At 47.9% G+C, this 19,732-nt stretch overlaps 1 protein-coding gene across 1 annotated transcript; it reads right to left on the reverse strand.

Moving 5' to 3' along the window:
* Positions 1 to 892: 892 nt before the first annotated feature.
* On the reverse strand, positions 893 to 14,776 carry LOC110549534 (sodium-dependent glucose transporter 1). Its single transcript, XM_021638762.2, has 4 exons — positions 14,484 to 14,776; positions 6,870 to 7,038; positions 5,325 to 5,441; positions 893 to 4,018 (listed from the first exon to the last, which is right to left on the reverse strand). Exons 1-4 carry the CDS (start codon positions 14,640 to 14,642, stop codon positions 3,012 to 3,014), a joined length of 1,452 nt encoding a protein of 483 aa, XP_021494437.2. The 5' UTR covers positions 14,643 to 14,776; the 3' UTR covers positions 893 to 3,011.
* Positions 14,777 to 19,732: the final 4,956 nt, after the last annotated feature.

Here is a 19,732-nt window from a genome sequence, read left to right on the forward strand (position 1 = left end):
CTGAACAGGTTGAGCAAAAGCAAAAGCAAAAGTGGAGCCAAAGGCCTTTCCCCTCTCTGACCAAGGGTACAATGGAAAACTAACCAGCTTGAACTGGCAGTTTACCTACCTGTCTTCTCTGGAGTTCTAAAGTGAGAAGCATGAGCCAGTGTAGAGCAGATGGATACATTACCAGCAGCTGCTGAAAAAGGAACTGTGCTGGGGCTGGAAGAGGGTAGAGTATTTGCCTTGTGTGTACAAGGCTCTGGCTTTGACCCCTGGGCACTGAAAAGAGCTGCATTTCACTTACAACAAACTAAATCAATTTTCATCAAAACTTCCGATTTGCATGTGAAAGAGAAAGGTAAACCAACATATCACAATGTAGAAACACAATCATCACTCGACATGGGCCTTGGGAACTTTTGTCAAATGTCTACTGTGCTTATGATGCGATTACTACTCCAAACTGCCAAAAACCAAATTTAGAAATAAAACCGAGACCCAGTCCCTTGTCAGTTCTGGTCATGTATCCAAGGATGGCCCACACCAGTTTTTGCCACACTCGTGTAAAATAGACATTCTCATCCTTGACTCTTAGGCCATCAAGCCACCCTCTCATCTTTACTTTGGTTTCCTGGGTACTTTGAACTTGGGGAAGAGAACCTCAGAAGATGAGTACTGTAGATGAACACTGTGGGGCTAGGGAGATGGAACAGTGGCTGAAACATTTATTACTCAAGTGTGAGGACCAGAGTTTGGATCTCCAGAACCTGCATAATGTAGTAAGTGTGATGGCCCACCTGTGTGATCCTCCCTCTCCCCGGGGAGTTGTTGGACACCAAGAGAGCATAGGCGACAGATGGGTTTCAGACAGCCTCGAGTGTGATGGACAACACTCCTGGGAGTCAGCTTCAGAGAGGCAACTCATTTTATTGTTTCAGAGGGGAGGCACATAACGGTTCTTAGAGTTACGGGTGGGAAGGACTGATTGGTCATGACACAGTGGCTAATTATCATATGGGCAGGAAGATATGATTGGTTATAACATAGCACCTAATTATCATTCTGGCAGGGGGAAGGAGCATGACTCTTATGCCAGGTCACCTAGCACTTGCAGGAGGCTTTGTGCAGGGTCATCCTTCAGGCAAGGTCAGGCATTTGTACCTACAGATGCTCTCCTGACAAGACAAGGCAGAGAAGAGGAAGCCCCCCTGAGAAAGGGAGTCCGCCATTTTGCGCTGAGCTCAGAGCTATCAGGACGCGGTGGACTCTGATGTCAACAGTAGGATCTTCCGACATACCTGTAAGGCTAGCACTCTCAGAGAGCAGAGACCAGGATCCCTAGCACACAGTGACTCTCCAGATAGGAGTGTCAGAGAGCTTGTCAATTTAGATGCCTTGCCTCAGTGAAAAAGGTGAGGAGCAATCAAGGAAAACTCTCCCCGGCACCTGCACACATGAGAATATGCAGACATATGCGTGCACACAACAACATGAGAAAAATAATAAAAGTACAATTGTCAAATGCTTACAGAGTCTTTGGTATAACTACTACTCAAAACCAGTGAGAATTAAAGCTAGAAATAATAAAACAAAAACCCCATCTCTGAAGTAGGCCAAGGACTGAAGAACAACTTATCGAGGCTTGCTTTTATGAAACCCAGTGCTATGTACAATGAATAAATGCCAGAGAAAATAGAAAAAATAATGTTGACCTAGGTGTCTTCATAATCCTCAGTACAATGAATTGTGACACTTTGCTGAATAGAAGATTCAACTTCATTTTATAGAAGAAGATGGACAGAAGTGTTGATTAGCCTTTGTCACATGTTGAACAAATCATTTATTATAAAGACTATCACAATTTTATAGTTAGAATGGATGAAATGTGGCTTTAAAAATCAAGTTTCTCAGAAGACTAGAACTGAAGTATAGCATTAAATTCGCTGGGTCCATATTCACAATTAATAGCATAGTCTTAAAGCTATTCATAATTTGTTTTTTTACTTCCTTGAAAATGAAGTACATAGACCGGCAATTACATTGATTTTTCAGAGACGTCTTACATGAACTGTGGAAGTCCTGGGTTTTAATTTGAAAATCCTCGTCTTTTCCTTTCTAGAATCATGGGTTGAGGAGCTAGCTTCAATAACAGCAGTGCTGAGGGTCTCAGGATTGCTGGGAGGCAGGTAAAGAAAGGCGTGACTATAAACTCCTCCCCATTGCCTAGGACACTCAGAAAATGGCACCCCCTAGCCTCTTAGGTAGAATATGGAAAACTGGCTAACTGCTCAGCAAACACAACCCGCCCTGTGGCCTCTCTGCATTAGAGAACCACCCAGCTTCTCAGATGCTTCTTCAGTCAGGAGACTGGGACAGGAGGACTGCACATTTGAGGTCAGCCTGGGATACACAGCAACACCCTGTTACAAAATGAAAACACCAGCATAAATCCTCTGTGAACTCTCTGAAAGGTGGAGATCATAAAATTTCCTTTAATCAGCTTCCTGCCAGAGACAAGGATCAGAACAAGATCATCTGGCAGCTTATGGGAGACCCCGAGAATCAAACATTTCCCAACATTTTACCACTGCCTGGAAATGGGCTTGAGTTTGATTCCCCAAAACATGCAGAAAATCGAAGGCTCAGCTCTGACCAGCTCCTTAGGAATTATTCAGTGAGGTCATTCAGTCACCAACCCATTTTCTCTGTTAGTCCCTGTGCCCTGTGCTTCGCAACTGAATCCTCACTGTCAACCGGAGGGGACAGGCTGCAGGGAATTACAGGAGAGTTACTTGGATACCTCAGCCACGGGTTCTATATAGTAAAAAAAAATCTATTATATTTCTATTAGAGAATGCCTCATTCTTCCTTTTAACCACTTCAAAATCCACACACACACACACACACACACACACCTTTCCATCTTCCCCTTCATTTAGCTTCCTTGTTTCCACTCAGAGCTAGGAAGCAAAGCCTCCTGGTTCCTGCTTTTGCTTTTCCCATTTAATTGTATTTTCTTGATCCTTTCATTTCCTCCCCTGTAGCCCAGAGCTCGAAAGTAAAAATTTCTGGCCCTCACTGTTGATGCTTTTTTTCTGCTTGCGAGCCAGAGGTAAGGTGGCTAATTTATACATCACGGGGAATAAAATGGTTGTGAATACTGCTGACCCCAGGCAAGTGTACAGGATTACTGGTAGATCTGGATAGTGTCCGTGAAGAATTCCAGATAATGCAGGAGTAGCCATTACTCCCAGGGCAGCACCAATCAGAATAAACGCTGCGGATTTCCCAGTTAAGGTGGTGTACTGCTCGATCCAGGAAATGCCGCTGGGAAATGTGGCTGCCATTGAGGCTCCATACACAGATGTTGCGATCCAGAGGCAAAGAGGGTTCTTGTCAAAAAGCACCAGAAATAAAGATGAAGTCAGGCTGCCAATGTTGCATAACACAATCATGGTTCCAGGCTGTAAGAGTGTTGCAAAGAAGATGGCCAGGCCCCTGCAGGCTGCAAAGGTGCCCCAGAAGATGGAGTTCAAGCCAGCTGCCTCGCTTTCTTCCATGCCAACATGGGTGGTGGCAAAGGAGAATATAAAAGAGCTGTAAGTCACCTCAGCTCCCACGTAAAAGAAGAAGAAGAGGAAGAGGAGGCAGAGCAGGGCCCAGTGATTTTTGGCCCTTCGAGCTACCTGAGCAGATGCCGTGGCTTTTTCTTGCTTTGAACTTTTCTTAAAGAATGGAGCAAAGAGAAAGACAGAAACAACTAAAATATAGGTGCCGATGGAAGCATATGTCCACAGGAGAGTCAGGTCATCGGGTACCGCAAACACAGAGTCTGAGGCTGCTTCGGAGGATTGGTTCAGCATTAGAGGGTCAGAGTCGGACTCAGTGTGGTTCTGAGCAGATGCTGCTGTACCCCAGGCCAGTTTAGCCAGCAGGGGCGCCAGAAAGGCACCCAAGGCGAAACTGAAGTGCAAGGCTTGCATGTGGGGGGCTCCTTTGTCCCCCCAAAGATCCAGGATGAGGACGTTCCCACCTACCAGTTAAAGAAATGATTTCGGTTAAACACAGTAACTTAGCTAACAAAGCCCACCAAATGTATGAGTCTGTATTCCTTGGCAGGAACGCGACAAATGTCCTAAGTTATCGCACCGATTCAACTCTGCAGGGAAGGATCTGTGCACATACGTACACACGACCTTCAACACTCTCGTCATCTACTATCTCTTAGGGCCAGGCACAGGAGCAAAGGTTTTTAGGAAATATGCTCACACTTCATGGGGAAGTTTTATTTGATACACCTATTTATTTATATGTTCTATATAATGTACATTTGCATATATATACACACACTTCAGACACATTACCAATTCTTTTTTGTACTTGCAATAATAAAAATACTGTTTGTTCATGTTTAAAACAGGTACAAAATACCCATTCAGAATCCTGAATACCCCAAAGGCCCTGCTCTGCCTATTACAAATAATAATAATAATAATAATAATAATAATAATAATAATAATACACAGTTCAGAATCTGCCCTTAAGGCTATCAGAGGACCTACTGGATGAAAGGCCCAAAGCGACAAGTCCATGGCTACCTCTTTTTAAAAATGATTGAAGTATTTCATTCCACTCTGAATTTACAACCAAACAAAGCCTAAAGAATAGATAACATTGGACAGAGAAGGAAAGGATAGAAGGCTGGAATCTGGAAGTAAACAAATATCACATATGTCATTTAGTAGGTCTTTGTGTGTCTGTGGGGGAGAGGGAGGTGCCAAGGAGTGACATCACAGACTAGTGTGGACATGCAGATGCCAGAGGAAGATGTCCAGGGTCTGCTGTCACCCCCACCCCCAACTTACTATCACGAGACAATGCCTCTCACTGATCTGAAAGCTTGCCATTTCGGCTAGGCTACATGGCCAGTGAGGTCTTGGATCTTCCTGAGTCACCTCCCCCACCCCTGAAGAGGTTTTCAAAGAAATCATCACATATGCAGAAACTACTGTAGAGGGAGGTTTTGAGAAAACAAAGAACAAAAACCAAATGCAAAGAAAGTAGAACAGAGCACAGGCCCTTGAGCGTCCCTCTTTGGATTTCAACAGCAACAATCCATACTCTTAGGACAAATTTATTCATAGTCAGACATTTAGAAAGGTGATGCCCTAATTTACACAAAGAGCAGCAGGGTGGTTCTGAGTCAGTGACTCCACGACCAGTTCAACAGCTCTTGTCATTTCAAATCCATCCCAAGGAATAGCTTAATGCCTTCTGCTCCGTTTCTCTTAGCAGTAGTGTGTCCTAGTCCCAGAGATGACAATGAGTGAGCCACTAACCTGCATCCAGAATGCCAAAGGAGACACCAGTCACAGACATCATGGCCGTCAGGGAGGCTGCTGTCTTACATAAAGGAGTGAGGTAAAGACCAGCCGAGATGAACAGGTTTGACATCCCTGAGAAGACAAGGTTGAAGGTCAGCTGTAAAAAGCAGCATTCAGGAGTAATAATGTCTCCCCCAAATGCAAATAAGATCAAATTAAAAGAGGGTAACTTTGTGAAGGTGGGCCTTTTTACAAGTAGCCTTGCGCTTTGCATCTTGTATAATCTTCATTGATTATAAAATACAGAAGGTTATGAAATGAATATAATTCTATCACCGCCAGCATCGAACTGTAAATCATACCGTTAGGCCAAGTTTTATAACAAAAGAGGTAAAAGGGAAAAAAAATTACTTAAATGTTTTACATTTAGGAACCAAAACCAGACCCAGCAAGATCCCAGTGCTGCCAAGCTTGACGACCTGCTTTAGAGCCCAGGAACCCACTGTGAGAGTTGTCCTCTGACCTCCATGTGAGTGCTCTGGAATGCGAACAATGGTTGATTGAATGTATCTTAACGACTGAAAAAAAAAAATAACCCAAATGAAGGGGAATAGTCGGAGAGCTGGTTCAGGGACCGAGCACATGCCATGCAAGCGTGAGAAAGAGCGCTCCCCGGTACCCACATAAAAGCTGGGTGGTCCTGGGGCCGCTTGTGATCCCCCCAGAACAAGCTTGGCTAGCTAGACTCCCCAAACCAGCGAGCTGTGGGTTCAGGGAGTGAGCCTGCTTCAGCCAAGAGAGTGGCCAGTGATGGAGGAAGACCCAGCTGGCCTCCAGACCCACGCACACGTACCCGAACACGCGTGAGCACGCACACATGGGGGGAGCAAAACAAACAAAACAAGAATCCCAGGAACCAAAAAAGACTTCTACACACGGAATGACAAAAGGGTCGAAAGGAAGGATTAGTTTAGTAGTTTGTATTTAAAGTAAGTTGGTTTGTGCGATTGGGAGGAAAATACAAAGCACACAGTCCTGGGCTGGGATTCAGAGCAGCAGCAGAACAACTGTGAAGCAGGACTCTCCACAAAAACTTACGGAATTCTTCTTTTATACATGTAATTCTCATTAACAGATAACAGTTACAAGAGGGATCCCTTGTGTATTCGCCAGGAACAGTAGCCCGTTCTGATGTGGGCTTTCCGACCGCCTCTGGGGTGTGGCCGCGCAGCCTGAGCGCAACTCACCAGCAGCAGAGACAAAACGACTCTGGGAGCCTGCGTTTGGCGAAAGCTGGCAGGATTTGGCATTGCCAAAACTCCCACCGCAGGGCAAGGGCAGGTCCCAGAGGGCTCCGTGATGATTCCCTTCCATGGGGGCAACAGACTCTGGCAACCCAGTTGTTGTGGGGGAACCGCAAAACAGTCGCCGTCGATTGTCAACGTGCGCAGGCCACCGCTCTCTAGGCCAAACTACAGGCTTAACGTGCCACAGCAGGCTCAGAGACGGACGGCAAACCCCGCGGCACAGACGACACGACGAAAATCACCGGTCGCTTACCCAAAAGCAGAAAATGATTCATGCAGTCGAAAAGCACCCCGCCGACCACCGAGCCGCCCATGTAGCCGAGGGCGCGGCCCACGAACACCTCGGAGAGGCTGCTGAGGTTCCGGTTCACGTTCCTTGCCAGGTCGGGAAAGGTGGGGCCCAACACGGCCACGCTCACTCCCTGCAATCCACAAGCACAAAAGCTTTTTTTTACCTACCAACCGAGCGCTGTGTATCTAACCTCCAACAAGTGGTTACGAGGCAGAGAGTGACTTAGAGGCAGACTCTTCTAAGTTTTATATTTTGTTAAAACTGAACTGTTTCCGGGGCCTGTGGGGTTCCACACATCTACGATGCCGGTGAGCTGAGCTTCCTCGAACCTACGCTTTCCTTCAGAGGAACCTGCAGCTGCCAGAAGCGCGGAATGACAGTCTTCCTTGCAAAACGTTACAGACGCAGGGACGGCCTGACTTTGGTCTCTAGCCCCGCCTCGCTGTGTAAGAAACGCTAAGCCAGCTTGTCAGCATGCTGCAACCTTCTCAGAACATGCGGCCGATCTCCCGGGCTGCTCAGTCTGAACCAAGCAGCTTCCATACGTCACTTCCTCCTGTCTATTAATCTTCCTTTCCAGCCCTGTAGGGTTTGGTCTACTTCCATCGACTTCAGGAGCTGTCCAACTGAGGAGCCCTCCTTCCCTTGGATAGAAAGTTTTTTAAATACTTATTTTAATGTGCGTGTGTGAGCACCTGAGTATCTGTGTGTGCATTCCACGTGCTCAGGGGCCAGAAGAGGGCGCAGGGTGTCCTGGAACTGGGGGAGCCGGCTGCTGTGGGTGCTGAGAAGCAAACCCAGGCCTTCCCCAGCAGCAGGTGCTCATAGCCCCTGAGCCGTCTCTCCAGCCCCTCAGGTAACATTTTTGCCAAATGAAAGGGTTTGGCATTAGACATGCGGTGGGAAAGAGACCTCCAGTGACGGCGCCCGTCCCCAAGAGGTCACACAAATGTGCCAGCACAGCAGCTGAGGTCACCACAGCCTGTCTCCTTGATTTGAGCTCTAGGGATTTGTGCTGGGACAACTCGCTAGACCGCCGACGGGAGACGGCTTTGGGAATGGGTTCCTTGGGGCAAAGGTGTCTGGGAGTCTGACTTCTGCAATAGTTGCTTGCTATCGTCACAGAGCTAAGAGCCCAGAACCTTTGTATACGTGGGGCCTGGGACTCGAATAATTTAACTTTATCGAGACACCTTTCAACTAGAGTGGCCAGCATGATGATGTCTTCACTCAGATGGAATTACTCACTGGGGAGGTGCGTTGGAAGAGAGTCCATGCCTTAAAAACCAGCTTCCTGCACTCTTTAAAGCAGTACTTCTCCCCCTTTCTAACGCTGTGGCCCTTTAGTATAGCTCCTCCAGTTATGGTGACCTCCGATCATAAAATTATTTTGGTTGCTACTTGGTAACTGAAATCTTGCTACTGCGTCTTCCAATGGTTTTAGGGGACCCCCGTGAAAAGGCCATTTGGCCCCAAGGGAGTCGAGACCCACAGGCTGAGAACCACTGGTTTTAAAGGGGCCATCGAGACACCTAGGAGGGGTGGCCTCCTGCACAGCAATTATGGTGTTTCCATGGCTACTGCCCTCAGAAGGTGTGGAATAGGGGTGCCACCCTCAAGGCCCCAGAGTGTCCTGGAGACACCTTGGGTGGCACCTGCTGTGGCAGAGGGGCTCACCAGCCAGAGGAGTCAAGCCAAAGGAGGCTGAGTGCTCAGTACCTCAGCCCGGGAACCCACACATGCTGTCTCGGGAGGAAGGAGGATGGAGGACTGAGACAGGTCCTTCGAGCAGGAGACACAGCGTCCAGGGCACCCTCCCGCTGGGTCAGCGCTGAAGGACGCTCCAAGCCCCTGAGGCCATTAGGGTCGTGCTTTTCCCTCTTCCTAGGTAGACCAGTGAGGTTTAAACAAATAGCAATAAAATAAATTTTAAATGAGCCAATGACCCCCTCCTCCTATGAGATCCCTTGCCAAAGGGAAAAACATCTGAAATATCCTCTTATATATCTACTTTTCTATTTGCTCGTGATCTTGCTAACTTGTAAGAGATTTCTCCTATCTCTAGATGCTGTTGGTTTTATTTTCCAAGGCCTGGGCATCTAGAGGTGATGATTGGCAGATTCCTGAGTCTGCATCTTTGTATGACGTTCCTAGTGACTTCCTTCCTACTGTGCACTGGAGAGTAAGGTAAATACATGTTAAATTATAAGTACCGCAGGAAGCTAAAACTACAAGAAATAAGAAAAAAAAAAAAAAGGAAAAAAGAATCCCAGTACGTAGGTATCCATGGGTGATAAGTAAGCTTTTGGTAAAGACTACCTATATGATATGAAGATTTTTTTTTTTAGGAAGATGAGGTCAGTTGTAAAATGAGAAGAAAGATACAGTGAGTATATACATACATATGTGTGTGCATAAATGTGTATACGTGTGTAGGCATATATGTATATATGCATATGTCTATGTAGATATGCATGTATAAATGAGTGTATATATAGATAAAATAAAGATAGAGGTATTTGTTGGGCTTCAGAGCTGGGACAGGCAGCTAAGATGAACCGAAGTGGACCTGACCTCCAGTTCCTCCCAGCATCCCTCCATCCCTATCTGCTGCAGGGCATGGCTGGTATACCCTGCCCTCTGAGCCTGAGCTCTCCAGCCCAGGGGCGGAGCTTCCTCTCACCAGAGGCTCTTCACTGTATAATCCAGACATTTTGGTTCCCCCTCTCTTCTTCTTTCTGAGTCTCTCTCTCTCTCTGCACATGCTTCTCCCCTCGCATGGTGGCTTCTCTGGTTCCATTCTTTGGGACCTGTGAACCGGCAGAGAGCTGCTCCCAATAGACCTGCATTTATATACCTTAACTTGTCTTGAATTAGCTCATTTCACTGGTGAGTTATAATACTGGTGAGTTAAAGTATATCAAAAGTCTGATGAAATAACAATAGATGCAAAATGTATGCGAGGGGCACAGGAAAGTCTATTGGAACTATGACGACATGATAAGAAATGCAAAATGACTCATTTCTATACAGATACGTGGGTTGGTAAGATGCGTCTCAGAGGTTGTGTGAAATTCTCAGGAATACAGTGGCTGTAAGTATAACAGCAGGAGGCACAGCTCTCACTGCTGCCTTTGCTCCTCTGAAGCAGGGTCCCCTGTATCCCAGGGCAGCGATAAACTCTGTCTGCAGTTGAGGACAGCCCCAGAGTTCTGATTCTACTGGCCCTACCTCCTGAGTGCGATACGCTTACAGGCCTTTGTGCTAGAGATCTACCTCAGGACATCATCTGTGCCAGGCAAGCTCTCCACCAACTGAGCCACAACCCAGCCTCCTACTTGTTATTTTTAAGGATGACTTGTACGAAACAGACACAACCAGCTTTTCTTGCCAGATGAGCTACTGTAGCACTGAACTCTCATCTGATCGATAAGCATGGCCAGCCTAAGTCTTGTCATTTGCAGCTAATTGTTTAGTCCAAAAGGACAAACATGGGAAGGACTACCGAGTCCCACTGGCCTGAGCAGGAATTCCCAGACACAGCGGCTCATAAACATCAAGCTGATGTTTAACCCAGCATCAAGCACAGTAAGAATTAAGTGCTCAGGAAATGACTTGGCAGATTCTCGGGCTAACCTAGTCAGTAGTAAAATCACTAAGCTGTGCAATTTGAACAGATGCCAGAGACTGGCCTAGAGCCAATTACCTATCAGAACCGATTAAGTATGGGGCACTAAGGCCCTGAGCTTAAGAGGATGTAAATCCTTCGCTAAGCGTGGACCCATGGAGAGCTTGGATGCCCTCCTGCTGCTTGCTCAGCCCTCAAAGCTTCTAGCATTAAAAGCTCTGCACTCTAAAATACACGGTAGTAGGGAAGAACTGAGCCAAACTATAACAAAAAAAAAAAAAAAAAACATTGGTGGGTATGTATTTTCACTGCGGAGGGCTTCTACTCTGCTTTTGCTTTGCCATCCCTTCATTCTAGGTAAGACAACCAGTGCTCCAAGCCCTGTGATTTTAGCAGCTTGATGAGTCAAGCACAGATGGGTTTCTTTCCACCTGCCTCCCGAAGTGCTCGTTTTCTAGGTGTGCAGAGGCTGTGACGGCAGCTACAGTTAAATTAGAAGTTGTGGTTTGCCTAGCAGGATTCCTGGAGGAGTCCCTGGCCAGCGACACTTGGTTCATCACAGACGCAAAGACAGCAGGAAGTCCAGTTCCTGAATTACCTGGATGGCCTCAGTCACAAGCACTTCCGAGGGATGGCAATCCGATCCACTCCCGCTGGAGAGCCTAGCCTGACTCCTTAAGAGTAGTCATGTCAAGGTCAAGGCTTGCACCCCTAGTGACAGCACCCGGGTCCTCCTGCTCACATACAATGTGACAGGACCCAATAGGCAAAGTTTCCGTGCATTAATCCAAAGCATATTTTCGCTAGGACCATCCTACAAGCAGACAGCTCTCCAGGATCACAGGCTAGGATTTCCCTGCCATTGGTAAGGTGTCAGTTTTACACACACACACACACACACACACACACACACACACACACACACAGTAGTCTTTGGATAGGCTGTGAACCACAGGCACTGTCTAAGCCCCTCCACACCCTTGGCAAGCTGACTGGAGCTGCAAAGTGGAAAGCTCTCCTTGATGTTCTGGATGTCACTGCTGCTTGCTATAAGAAGCCCTGAAATGACCTGTCCAGTTATTAACTAAACACGACTAAACACATGTGAGTAAAAAGTGTGTCATGCAGCCAGGAATTGCACACACAATACCTAGGGGTTACTGTGGGTAGGAACGGACACCTGAGGGGTGTCACATTAAGTCAAACTTAATGCCATTCAGTGAGAAGCTGTACCCCTGCAGTGTGCGCCATTAGGAAGCTTCCCGACAGCCCTTGCTTGGTGGGAAGCTTTAGAGCAGGGAAGGAAGCTGAGCCGTGTGAGTTCAATCAGTCGCCACTAGGTGGCGATCATTTCCGCCTCAAGGGCCTTTATTGACCTTGAAGCCAGGGCACCAGCCTCCTTGCTGGTGTCAATCTTACTGTTTGGCGTGGCCCGCGTCTGCCTTCTGATTTGCTTTTCTGGAAGTTTCTATGACTTCCACAATCAAAGCAGTCTATACTCTGAACAAGTACCCACCTTGGACCTTGATAAAACTGTTAGTCTGGACTGAAGAACGTTTCTGATGGGGTTTCCGCCTATTCCATCTGTAAGCAGCGGGGTTTTCCTTGTGCGGAATGCGAAACAACCTGGAACTTGGGGAAAATGCAGGTCTTCTAACTGGTCAGACCTCCCATAGGTTCTGAAATACTACCGATAATTCTGAAGTACTACCGATACTTACTGAAACAAAATTTCGCTTTGAATCTCCCCCTTAGGGACTGAAGAGATCGCTCAGTGATTTAGAACGCCTACTCATCTTTCCCAGGACCCCAGTTCCATTCCCAGAGCCCAGGCTGCACGGCTCACGACTGCCTGTAGCTCCCAGAGGAGAGGGACACGCTGTGCGTTTGTGGGAGCAACCGAGGGGTATGCAAGCCTCAGGGAGGGTGGAGGGCGAGCCTGGCTGCCACAGCGCTTTCAAACGCGTGTCGTTGCTGGCTCTCCTCTAGCATCTGTTGCCAGGCTAACTACAAAAACAGATAACTCTGTAGACTGGACAATTTTACAACCAACTAATGGCCATAACTGCCATCACTGGTTGCCTTAGACCACGGTTCTCAACCCGTGGCTTGAAGGACTCTTTCACAGGGTTGTGCATCAGATATCCTGCACCTTAGAAGTTTATAGTATGATTCGTAACAGTAGCAAAATTACAGTTGTGAAGTAGCAATGAAAATAATTTTGTGGGGGGCGGAAATCGCCACACACGCGGAACTGTATCGAAGGGTCCCAGCATGGGGAAGGGTGAGAACCGAACCACTGACCCAGACAAACACGGTGAGAATTGTGCTCTCACACGGCCTCTCTCCTTATTGCAAGAGGACTGGCGTGTTTGATCTTGATCTGGTTGGGCTGAGTGTGCTCCGGCTTCTCCGTGCTATGCACCTGATAACCATCACAGCACTCTCCCAGCCCTGCCGGCTTCCCTTGGGTCACAGATCTTTCTGTGCAGTCATCCTCTGAAGGCGTAAAGCATTGCCCAATCAATCTGCCGTTGTCCGTTATGAATTCTACAACTGGACCAAACTGACCACAACTCTGGGCGCGGAAAGTGCCGTTGGTACCCATTTCAAACTGAGGAGCTGACCCAAAAGGAACGTGGGATTGTTAGATCGGCCTACAGCTGCCTCTGGGGGCAGGCTCCTGTGACCTACCTGAGGACCCCAACTCCTGAAGCAGAAATGAAAGAATATTCTCACACATGTCGCTGAGTCCATTAAAGATGCATACTGCCCAAAATGTCCAAAGAAGGTGAGTGAGTCGTACCCAATCACGTTGTCTCCAGACACTTTCTGGGCCTACAGGCTCTGCCTGCCTGTGTTTCAGAGTACAGTTTTCTCAGCCTTCTCTGGCTCGGGCCCTGGGCAGTTCTCAAGTCATTTCTTTGTGCAGAAGAAACTGTTAAAAACCAAGTGTAAACTTCGCTTTTTGATAGGGGCATTGAGACCCAAAAGTTAACAGTTGGCTTTCCAAGGAAATTCCCCGGGCCCTTTAAGAAATGGTTTCTAATTCATCTACATTTCGAGAATGGCTGATTCTAATCGCAGCGCTCTCTGCTCTGAGGCAAGCAGCGTCCCTTCCTCAGACAGAAGCCTTCCAGGACTAAGGACCTGGTGAGCACAAATGCCCACAAGAAATGAGTACAAGGCTCAGGGCAGTGGCTCTAACCAACGTGCGTCCTGTTTCCAGAAGGACTTACAGCAGGACCTGGCCCACAGAGAGAATGACCAGCGTCTGCAGTGATTTCTTTCTCAGATCTTCCATCTCCCTCCCCCACCCCCATCAGAAACCAACTCTTATTCCACCCCCGAGATTCTGGGTTACGGGAAATTACTCCCGCAGGCAACTCGCTTTCCTCTCTCCAAGGTCACAGTTACCAAAGGGCAAAAGAGGTCATCACAAATGGTGCATTGAGAAGCAGCCTTGCTTTGCACTTTGCTCCAAGAAAAAACACTTAAGCACCTAAGGCTCGACGTAAGTAGGACTATCATAGAGCGAGGCATCTTCCTGGCTTTACCACTCAACCAGCTGTGCGGCCCGGGAAAGTCACTTCCCTCTCGGGACCTGTAGCTCAGCTGTGAAATGAAGTTGCTAGCTGCATCTGGTCAGGGTACAAGCAACTCTCAAGAAGGCATGCTGGGGACGGCCAGGACAATTGGTACATGCTAGCACAGCCCCCTCTGTCTGCCTCACACGGGAACCGAGTAAGGTTTGCTGCAGAAGAACAACATTAGGATAATCGAGTTCACCTTTGGTTAAAATTGTACCCATTTTCCTTACGGTGAAACCGCAGCCCGGGCAGTTTCAATGGCCACACAGTGGTCAAGAGCAGGTCTCCCTGGCTGGGTAGGACCCCTGCCCGAGACCCATCCCCCAGCCGGGGAGGGGTTACGGCCCCAGCTCTCACCATCCCCAGGAAGGCGGCGTTCAGCACCATGGTGGTGAACCAGCGCAGCGCTCTTCCCCCTCGGCTGCCCGAAACCACCGGAAGCCGGTTCTTCTCTGAGGGCTCAGCCTGGAGGAGGCGCTGTCCAACAGCCGCGGCCCCGGACATACGCGACTCCATTTCCAACTCCAGCTTGCCGGCTCCAGACAAAGGGTTTTGCTGCGGCCCGGCTCTTGGCAGGGTCCCTGGCGCTCTGAGCCCCTGATCCTTCTGCTCAGAAGATCCCTTCCAGTGCCTCGTCCCCCCCCTCCCCCCAAGGACAGTCCTGAGTCAGGGCCTGGGGAAGTTACACTTTGGACTGTGCACGTGGTAAGGGCCTCCGGCACTCGTGCCCATCTTGTCCAGCTCCTAAGAAGATCACCAGGCAGGAATTGGCCTTTCTTAGCAATCAGGGGCCCAGCTTCTTGCGGGGTCGGGGTGGGGGGGAGTAAACATGCTCCCTTGGAAGATGCTCTTCCGGCTTCATTCAGCGTCACTCTTATCCAAGCGCACACAGATGGACACACCAGCACCCTGAGGCGGAGCAAGCTGGAAGCACTGTCCCACATCAGTCCAGGCGAGGGGCTTTGGGGCCTGGAGAAAGGGTTCAGACCTTGAGAGTTCTTGCTGATTTTTTCTGAGGACTTGAGTTTGGTTCCCAGTCCTCACACTGGGCAGTTCACGACCTACCTGTAACTCCAGCTCCAGGGGATCCAGTACTTTTTTTTCTGGCCTTCATTTAAGCCTCAATCTTTAATCAGGACCCCAGAGATGGACTTGGGGAAGACATTGAACCTCTCTCTTTATTTGAACCTCTCTCTTTATTTGTTCTTCCTCATGTGGCCACTCGGAAGAAATAAACCTCAGTTCTCTGCTCTTCATCATTACCCTTTTTAGCTGAGTGGTGAGGACCTGTGACTGGGCCCAGGTTGGGCTGCCGGGGCCCAGTCTCACACCCACAGTTCTGGTAACAGCATTTCCGAGTTCTGAACAAGAGCCCGTTTCCAGACCAAGGCGACAGAGATGCAAGCTACCAGCCCTGTCGTTGCCGGGCCGGGGCTCAGGTTTTGTGGGTGATAGACATCGCTATCATCTGAGCAACACCCCCAGCCAGAAATTCAGACTTCTAAAAAAGTGAGTGTGTCCCAGGCAGCGGTGGGGCATGCCTTTTATCCCAGCACTCGGGAGGCAGAGGCAGGCAGATCTCTGTGAGTTCGAGGCCAGCATGGTCTACAGAGTGAGTTCCAGGACAGCCAGAGCTACACAGAGAAACACTGTCCTGAAGGTCCCCCCGTGTGTGTGTGTGTGTGTGTGAGAGAGAGAGAGAGAGAGCGAGAGAGAGAGAGAGAGAGAGAGACCACACGTGTGGAGGCCAGAACTACCCCATGTATTAGTTCTCATCTTCCATCCTGGCTGAGCTCTGGTCTCTAGTTTTTACCACTGTAGTGAGCAGGCCAGGTGGCCCACAGCCTTCTGGGACTTCCGCTGGTCACACCTCCCATGGAAGAGAGCTGGGTTACAGGGGCATTCCTCCCTGCCTAGTTGTACAAGTGTCCGGGGAGCCAAACTCAGGTTTTCACACTTGTACTGCTGGCTCTTTCCCCGTGGAGCCATGTCCCCAGCCCAAGTCACATTTCGAATAGAATAAAAGATGAATCTTGGAAAAATAAATAAACAAGACAAGCAAAAGTGGTGCAGCTTGGGGAAACATGACAGACATGATGGTAAAACAGTAGTCCAGGCTGGTCTTGAACTCACAGAGATTGATGTGCCTCTGCTTCCTGAGTCCTGGGATTAAAGGCATGGGCCACTATACTTGGCTTTCCTTGTGGTCTTTTTTGTGGCTGGCACGGGCCCGGGGCAAGGAAGCAACACTCCATCCTTTTGGGCCAACCAGAGAGGAACTATTTTAGCTTAGTATTTTTGGTCTAATCTTGTGATCAGCTAAGTGTTGTTCTGTGTGGCTGAGAGAGAACTTGGGCTGTGTCTAGGACAGAAAGGAGTAAAAACTGGCTGTGGGTTTTTTTGGGTCACTGGTTTAACCTTTCAGTTTTGAAGCCAGAAGGGAGTAAACAAACTGTTTTCCTCAGATCACCTCAGATTTGCTAGCTCTGGGCTGAGAAGGAACTGTTAGCTTTTTCCTCTTACCACCGGATAACTGGTTCCGTGGCCAGTGTGAAGCCTCTTCGCTGGTTTATCTTTAACCTGCAATGAGTCCCAGGCAGCTTTATCGTTCACTCACAGACAGCAATGGTTCATTTTTAACTCAAAACAGAAGGTCACCCAGCAGCTTAGAGATTTTCCATTCTGGTGCTTGAAAGCTGCTTCCTGGGAGGGAGAGACGGATCAGTAGCTCTTGCAGAGGTCCGGAGTTTGATTCTGGAACCTACCCTGGTTGGCTGACAATGGGCTCCGCCTCTGGCTTCAGGGGACTGAGCTCCTCTGTTCTCCATTGGGGTCTGCACTCATGCGCACATATCCACACATAGACGTGTGACACAGAGTTTTCTTTTTTCCTTTTTTTTTTTTAAGACAACGTTTTTCTGTGTAACCTTGGCTGTCGTGGACTTGCTTTGTAGACCAGGCTGGCCTCAAACTCACAGAGATCCACCTGCCTCTGTCTCCCGAGTGTTGGGATTAAAGTCATTTGCCATCACTGAGACAAATTGTTTTTAAATAATATAAATATATTTTTATATATATATATATTTTTTAATTAGCCTTATGTAGTTTTCTAACTTCCTCTATGTCTCATCAGGTCCAGCGGCAGAGGTCTTCGGGCAACTACATTTGGCCTAAGGCTTTTGGGGTAAATACAATACTCATAAAGGTCCATCATTCCTTGACAATTAAGAATAGGTGACTAAACAGTGATGGCCGCTGGGTCCAAAGGTCTCAGCAGCGGTTGTCCTTTGGTCTGATAGTGGCCGGGTCCCCACTCCACTGTTTTCTGAGGGTAAACTTTCTAGATTGCAGAAGAAACAAACTATAATGTTAAGAAAACATCCTGTACCTCCCCCACCAGAGACCAAGAACAGATAGGATCTAAGTACGGAGAAAACACTTTTTTTCTTTTTTCTTTCCTCTCCTTGTGCTGGTGATGATCTCAGGACCTTGTCCCTCGGAGCCTCATCTCCAACTCCATGTATGTTTTTAGGTGGGGGTTGAGGAGAGAGGACATTCCCCCACAGGTTAACATGTGTCTATTCCTCTCACATATGTGGAGGCCAGAAAGACAACATTTTGGAGTTAGCACTTAGTTCTCTCCTTCCTGTATCCTTCTATCACCTTATACTGAGACAGCATCTCCGGGTTCTGCCCTTATGTTGCAGACACGAGCCAAGAGCTTCTGGCCAACCGATTCTCGTGTCTGCCTACCATCTCACAACAGGAGAGCTGGGGTTATATGAGGGGTGTACACCACTACATCCTTTTCCTTGCATTCCAGGGCTCAAACTCAAAGCACCGGGCTGCACAGAGAGTTTATTTATTTATTTATTTATTTACTGAAACAACCCTTCTAGTCTGGAGTCTGGACTTTTTTTACAGCTTATCATAATTTTATTTGTAAGACTTGACTGCATGGTTTAAACATATGAAGTAAATATAGAAAAATGAAACCATTTGACAAAGCTTATTTGTAGTCACAACACTATTCATTTGATTATCTTCTGTACTTTACTGAAAACTTAAAATCATTCATAATAAGAATAGGTTATAAAAGGATATACTGTATTATTTAAAATATGAAACTTCTACTCGAGCCAGCAAAATGTCTCAGCAACTAAAGACACTTGCTGTCCGATGCTGAGACTCATAGCCAAACTTTGGGCAGAGTGCAGGGAATCTTATGAAAGAAGGGGGAGATAGAAAGACCGAGAGGGAACAGAAGCTCCACAAGAAGAGCAACAGAACCAAAAAGTCTGGACACAGGGGTCTTTTCTGAGACTGATACACCAAACAAGAACCATTTCATGGAGACAACCCAGAACCCCTGCATAGACATAGCCCATAGAAGCTCATCATCCAAGAGGGTTCCCTAGTAATGGGAACAGGGGCTGGCTCTTTGAGCAGCCTTACCAGACCACAGAGGAAGACAATGCAGCCAGTCCTGATGAGACCTGATAGACTAGGGCCAGATGGAAGGGGAGGAGGACCTCCCCTATCAGTGGTGGAGTCTGGACTTTTTTGGCTACTGGTTAAACCGTCAGCCACGGAGGTAGCCAGAGACTTCAGGAATCTGTCAGCTTTTCTCCCAAACACCGTGTCTACTGGCGTCCAGAGCAGAGTTCTTCTGCATGAAATAGCGCTCAGAGTTGCTTCACAACTCTAGTCTAGCTCTTCATTCCATCCTATTATTACTAATCACTCTACCCCAGTTACATTCTCCCACTGAGTGTTTCAGGTCCTGTAGGTGGCCCCGAACCAGGCACTATCTCTTTTACCCCTGTCAGCTAAATGTCCTTGGGGGTGACTCTTAGGGACACTTGAGGAGTCCCTCAACAGTGTTAGTCTTTTCTTCTACCAGTTGTGCCACCTGTGGGGACAGATCAGTTAGGGTCTTGTCCCCTTGGCATCACTGAGGACAGCATCCCTTTAGTTGTCCCCTGCGGTCTCTCTGGCCTCTCTGATCAGCAGGGTGGGTGATTTTAGGATGCTTTGGGAGACTTTTAGGGGCCTTTTGTTTTCCCATGGGGATTGGGTAACTGGGTGGTATAGGGAACCTGAAAGTTTGGTTGTTGAATCCCCAGGTCAGTGTCAGCAATCGTGGCTAGGAGCTAGAGGCTTTGATTTTTACCTTAGAATAGTCTTAGGTGATGCTTAGACACGCGGCAGTTGTAGCTTGTAGATGCACACACAGTTTTAGGCACAAATACGTGCACTAAATACACCACGGCTGCCTAAAGTAAGTTATTTATCCAGCTAGAGTTTGGGGTTGTGGTTTTGGTTTTTGGTTTTTTTGAGACATAGTTTCTCTGCGTAGCCCTGACTGTCCTGGAACTCACTCTATAGACAAGGCTGACCTTGAACTTGAAGATCCACCTGCCTCTGCCTCCCCAGTGCTGGGACTAAAGGTGTGCACCACCGCCCGGCTCTAACAAGGGCTCAAAGTGATCATTTAAAAGACTTTATGAGCTGGGGACATGGCTCGTTGGTTAGGAGCGCCTGTTGTTCTTGCAGAGGACCTGAATTCATTTGCTAATACACACAGGCAGCCAGCTCACAACCAC

Source organism: Meriones unguiculatus, chromosome 20 (genome assembly GCF_030254825.1).
Source record: "Meriones unguiculatus strain TT.TT164.6M chromosome 20, Bangor_MerUng_6.1, whole genome shotgun sequence".
NCBI lineage: Eukaryota > Metazoa > Chordata > Mammalia > Rodentia > Muridae > Meriones > Meriones unguiculatus.

What these genes read in the sequence shown, in the direction of transcription:
- LOC110549534 (XM_021638762.2), bottom strand. Translation starts at nt 14,642, where the DNA reads ATGGAGTCGCGTATGTCCGGGGCCGCGGCTGTTGGACAGCGCCTCCTC. An exon ending in GAATCATTTTCTGCTTTTGG is followed by an intron (nt 5,442 to 6,869) that starts GTAAGCGACCGG and finishes TTGTCTTCTCAG; the next exon opens with GGATGTCAAACCTGTTCATC. An exon ending in CTTTGGCATTCTGGATGCAG is followed by an intron (nt 4,019 to 5,324) that starts GTTAGTGGCTCA and finishes TTTAACTGGTAG; the next exon opens with GTGGGAACGTCCTCATCCTG.